The 6,000-nt window shown below is 42.6% G+C and overlaps 1 protein-coding gene across 1 annotated transcript in view; it reads right to left on the reverse strand.

Annotated features, from left to right (window-relative positions):
* The window catches only part of Col6a5 (collagen type VI alpha 5 chain), a gene marked incomplete at its 5' end in the record, with an annotated part of 116,700 nt that overhangs the window by 65,245 nt on the left and 45,455 nt on the right, over window positions 1-6,000 (reverse strand). Inside the window, 4 exons of the mRNA XM_008825117.3 lie at window positions 853-915; window positions 2,526-2,588; window positions 4,346-4,381; window positions 4,501-4,551. Coding sequence (XP_008823339.2) covers window positions 853-915; window positions 2,526-2,588; window positions 4,346-4,381; window positions 4,501-4,551 — 213 coding nt within the window. The remainder of the gene's footprint in view (window positions 1-852; window positions 916-2,525; window positions 2,589-4,345; window positions 4,382-4,500; window positions 4,552-6,000) is intronic.

Raw genomic sequence — 6,000 nt, forward strand, 5'->3', positions numbered from 1 at the left:
AGGGATGACATTTCTCTTATGATGGAATCATAGTAGAAAGTTGTGGTTACATTTCCAGATCTCTCTGGAATCCAACTTGAAGCTAGAAAGACCACAAGGTGGTTTTGGCAAACTCCATCAACAAGCTTTGCAGAATGGAACTCTGTCAGGAGACCTCTGTGAAGCTTATGCAAGCGCAGCTCCATTTCAATGGCTTTGGTAATAAATGACAATGATAGAGAATGCTTGCACTGAGTTTTACAGTTTACAGAGTATTTACATACTGATCTTTGCAGCTACCCATGGAGGCAGTTAGGGCAGGATGTATCATCCTCGTCTTAGTAACTGTGGTGGTTTGAGTGAGAATGCTTCCAAGGGGTTCCAGGTATTTGAATATTTGGCCTCAGTTGCTGATGCTGTTTGCAGAGGTTTAGGAGGTGCCAGGCTTTGAGAGTTCATAATCTTGCCCCATTTCCTTCCCCCCATATACTTGGTGTGTGTGCTTGAAAATATAAGTGCTCAGCTTTGTGCTCCAACTACTTCCTGCCCCCGGTCCTCCAGGCCTCCCTGCCATGATGAACTCTTATCCCTCTGGAACCATAAGCCAAATAAATTGCCTTCTATAAATTGCCTTGGTCATGGTGTTTTATCACAGCAACAGAAAAGTAACTAATACAGTAATAGACTAAGAGACCCAATGACTAGCCTAAGGACACACAGCTGATATGAAGAAGAATCTGGACTTGAACCCAGTACTTCTGACTGATCGGCATCCCTTCCATTGGATATACCAGAAACCAACACACCACACACACACACACACACACACACACACACACACACACACAGTTCAGTGTTCATGAGTATACTCACTCTCCGTCCAGGAGGGCCTTGAGGTCCCTGAATTCCCCTTTCACCTTTCAAGCCTGCAGTAAGCTGAAGGCAGGAAGAAACATTAATTTCATTTTGTGCCCATAGAGACTATCGCCAAATTTTAAAAATGTTTATTTATTATTTTTATTTTTTATGTGTATGAGTGCATTGCCTGCATGTATGTAAGTGCAGTTATGTCATACAATGCCTGCAGAGGTCAGAAGAGTGTTGACTCCCCTGGAACTGGAGTTACAGACGGTTGCCAGCTGCCATGTGGGTGCTGGGCATAAAACCTGGGTCCTCTTCAACCATCTCTCCAGCCCCTATCCCAATTTTTTTTTATGTGTGTAAGTGGCCTGCATATATATAAATGCTCCCAAGCATGCAATGCCCACAGAGGTCAGAAGAGGGCATCAGATTCCCCTGCAACTGGAATTATATATGGTTGTTAGCTATTATGTGGGTGCTGGGAACCAAAGCCAGGTCCTCTGCAAGAGCAGCCATTATTCTTAACTGCTGAGCCATCTCTCCAGCCCTGAGAGTAATTCAATTGAAATGAGACTTTATAATTCACAAAATTTGTTTTTAAAAGAGCAGCTGGTTAGAGGATGTAACTCTGTAGTAGAGTGCTTGCCTAGCTTATGTAAGACCTTGGGTTCCATCCCTAACAGCATGAATAATAATAATAATAATAATAATAATAATAATAATAATAATATAAATGATAATAATTTAAATAAAAATAAAAGATAGCAGCTATATATTCAAATCAGGTAAAATTTTACCTATAATACAAGCCACTCTTAATCACTGGTAAACATCTGTTTCTTAGCCCCTTCATTTAGTACATACTTTGCTCTGATACTGGCTGTGAATTTAAATCTAAATTAGTCATAAGCGAGGATTGGTGCTAATAAGAAAACTGGAGCACACCAGGATCTAATTCTTTAAAGCCTCTTATCTATAAAAGATCAAATAATAAAGATGGCTCCCTACATACAAAGTGGTACATGAATGGAATGTATTATTTCCCTACCTCTAGGTGACGGACAGGGACACTGACAAAATATATGCAGCCAGGTGGAAAGTATCTGCTGAACTCTATTTCTCACACCCAGGGTGTTGATGAATATGGCACTGAGACTTCAAAATGAAAGGATGCTTGCCTCAGCAGTTTGTATTAAGAAATCAGTGAGTTCTGATCTGTGCTTTGCTAATTAGAACATCTTGAGATTCTTTCTTAAATGAATACTGCATTTAACCATCGTATGGGCAGTGGCATCATCAGGTGGCCCTGGAGGGCACAGAGGGAACATGTCAGCTTTAATTCCACTCATCAGTTTAGTATTCTGGGACTGTGTGTTCCTTGCAAAAGGCTGGAGGGCACTGGTGTTTCTGCAACAACCAGTCATCAGTTTATAACATTAAAAAAATCGTTAAGATTCATGTAGTCATAGACTAGCAGAGCCAGAAATTACTGTATGTGCCAGCAGGCTCAAGTCTTATGTCCCAGAAATAGAGGCCACGAAAAGGTGTGCCATGGGTCACATGGCTAGGATGTGGCATTTCAAGATGCTCTTGGAATGGATCAACAATGCACATTTGTTTTGACAACAAGAAAGGCAGAGTCTGCAAAAGAAATATTTATTGTTTCTGAATCATGGGCCACTTACAGTTAGTCCCCGAAATCCTTTGGGTCCAGGTCCTCCAGGAATTCCAGGATCTCCAGCATCACCCTGATTCAGACAAAATAAAACGTTAAAATATTTGCTATGGAAGAACAAAACTTTTCCTCTAATCAAACTTCACTGATCTTATCATCATCATTCTACATATTAATAAGGGCCAAGACAATAGTGTCACCTTTTCCTGACATTTGGAACAAAGCTGTTAGTATACTGAGATATTCTCTAAACTAATTTTCAATATTTTAGTAATGCAAATATTTACATATAAATATCAACTCGGTGAACATGCAGTTACTAAAAATACCCAGAGAATATACTGGTAAACACAGAGTTTTGACTACATAATTAAATAAAAAATTAAATAATGAATCACTTCCTAGTTCCATAAATTATTTCTGGAAAAGTTGAAGGGAAAAAAAATTAGTCTTGAACCAAGGAAATAATTAGCAGATTAAAACCCTATGCACACAAGCCTGACAGCCTGAGTTCCATTCCTGGGAGCCATATGAAAAGCCAGATGCAGGGGTACACATCTGTAACATCAGCATTCCTACTTAAACACACACACACACACACACACACACACACACACATACCCCAAATAAATAGATAAGATTTTTTAAAGAGTTCATTAAAAATAAATAAAAATAAAAATATGAAGCCTCATTTAAAAATTTAGTCTTTTGTGGTAGATATTTGTCAAGATGTTCATTTTACATCAATCAGTAAATTGCTAAAATTTACTCCTTTATCAATAAATTATAAAACTAATGAGAACCCTTCTAATAGCTATTCATGTAGTCTCTTCTTAAACTCTTTTCTTCCCAAGGTAATTCATAAGTTAAATGCACTTTTAAGATGATCCCAAAATTGGCTGTCTTCATAGAGTTAATTTATTAAACATTTTACTTTGAACTCATAGTTCTCATTTTGACTTGAGCACCACAAGAAAGACACCATTCTTCACACACTTGGGGGACGAGGAAATCACAGTTCATAGCCCTACTGTACAAAGATGTAATAAGGGTGGCTCCTGTTAAAGTCAAAGCTGTGTCTAGTTCTACACGCATGAAGACAGGCTTCAGTCTACCAGACAGTGAGGAATCTGGAAGATGCTTGATCAAGAAAGTAGCATAGGGCTGGAGAGATGGTTCAGCAGTTAAGAGCACTGGCTGTTCTTGCAGAGGACCCAGGTTCGGTTCTCTGTACCCACAGGGAAGTTACCAACCATCTGTAAGTCTGGTTCCAGGGGTTCAGTGTCCTTTCTGGCCTCTACAAGCATTGCATGACACAGGTACACTTACATACATGCAGGCAATATACTCACACATATAAAATAAAAAATAAATTTTAAAAAAGAAAGTAGCATAATTAGGCTATGTCTGGGGGATGGGGAATTTAGTGATGGAGATATTAATGATTAACTTACACAGGGAGAAGACTAAAATAAAAGACCAAGGAGATAACTGTTAGATTTTTCAGGTGAAAGGAACCAAAGGTCAGAATACAAAAGGGTGATTAACAATAACCAAGGTGAATGAGATCACCAAGGCACAGCCATCCTAACAAGGACAGAGAACTAAACCAGGGAGGTTGCCTGGAAGGAGGTTTCAAGGTTGGGGGATTGGGCAACAAAGGGTAGGCTCTCTTCTACCATAAAGACTCACAGGGGTTAAGATGTTCACAAAGCCCATGGGAAGCAACTGCCCCCTTCCCCCTCTGCCCCTTCTCACTGCACTTGGTTCAATGGCTCATTCAGTTCTCAAGCCCATGGTGATGGCTGAGGAAGTCGACGTGCACCGTACCTTCTGCCCTGAGTCTCCAGGGAATCCTGTTGAGCCCTGTAATGTTCAGCAGAAGACAAACAAATCAACACACCACTTCCTCAAGACGATCATTTCTTCTGGGAATAGCTAAGTTTGATTTATCAGTTAAGAAGATAACTGTTTTCCATATTTACCTTCACTCCTTTTCGTCCTGTTTGACCATAGCCAGGGATGCCAAAGTCTCCCTGTAAACACACCAATTAATTTCAGTTTCTCAAAAGTGAAATTTGTCATCTAGACTGGGGAGAGCATAGGGTTAGGAGAAAAGAGCTGTGGGTTTTCAGGGGTTTCTTTCTTTCTAATGTCTTTTATTTTTCCTTGTGCTGGTGTGTGGGGACCTAAAGGCCCCACCTTGTAGAAGTCTGAGAGGCAGTTACTGGGGCATGGCCTGACTTGCTTTGACCGCACTGCTGAGGAGCGCATGATCAGTACTGACCATCCTTAAGATACACCCTCAGCGGGGGAGGGGGGAGTTCCAGGTGCCTTTATAAGCTCTGTAACACCTGCGATAAATGAGTCCCTGCTTGACTAGGCTCCCCAATGCATCTGAGTGTCCCCAGTACTGGGGGTGGCATGGGCTGGCAAACAGCATGCTTACTCATCCCCAGTCATCACTGCCCGGCGGGGGGGGGTCACTGGTTTGAACCCCCGGCAACTGGCGCCCAGCGTGGCACTCAAAGGAAGGTGAAAAGAAGAAAAGAAAGAAGAAAGAAAAGAAAAAAGGATTGGGGCCAATCGGGAAGTTCGGGGTAAGCGAAACCCGAAAGATGGGTAACGCAACTATTAAGCCTGAGGACCCGGAGCTTAAAGCACTGAGAGATATGCTTAAAAGCAGGGGATTGGACCTGTCAGATCCGGTAGCTCAAAAGGTTTGGGCAGGGGTGATTCATTTGGCTCCCTGGCTACTTGGGGCTAATGTTTTTACTGGGGATACATGGGAATCATGGGAAGAGTTTGAGGAAGAACGCAGAAATGCAACAGAAATGGAACCAAAAGTGGCCAAAATAACAAGCAGCACCTCAGGCATGCCCTGGCCAGCTTCAGAGCCTCCCGGGACCCATGAAAACAGGACCCATGGATGCCTTTTTCAGAAGGGCGGGGTGGAGCGCACGGGGTCAGGTGTGAAAGCAGCCCACCTGATCCACCTTGAACTAATGAGTGCACAAGTAAGGGGCCCCCGCGAAAGCTGGGCAGGGGACCGCCCCTGGCTGGCGACCGGTGGCAGCCACCAGGTGCATTTAAAAAAATAAATAAATAAATAAAATAAAATAAACAAAAAAAACACTGTTGGCTGTGTGCTGCAACCTGCTCCGGGACGGCTGGGAAGGCCCAGTTCAGGGAAGGTGGTGGGGGATCCACCTCACCCCCAAGTGTTACAGCCCCACTGGCAGCAACGCTCGCCAAATCCCAGGGCTGAGGGAGCCCTTAGTGAAAGCCTACAATGTTTTCACTGACTGGGGCAGATGTGGAGAAACCAAAAAGCAGCTCAATTCAAGGAACTCATGGCCATTGCTTTCTGACAGTATTCAGACTCATATGCTCCTTAAGGAGAAAAAGCCCTTATCTTCTTACAGCATCTTAGATGGCACCAAGGATTGCCTGGGCTTTTATCCCAAGGCAATGCAGAGGCAGAC

Source organism: Nannospalax galili, unplaced genomic scaffold (genome assembly GCF_000622305.1).
Source record: "Nannospalax galili isolate Female #2095 unplaced genomic scaffold, S.galili_v1.0 scaffold369, whole genome shotgun sequence".
Lineage (NCBI taxonomy): Eukaryota > Metazoa > Chordata > Mammalia > Rodentia > Spalacidae > Nannospalax > Nannospalax galili.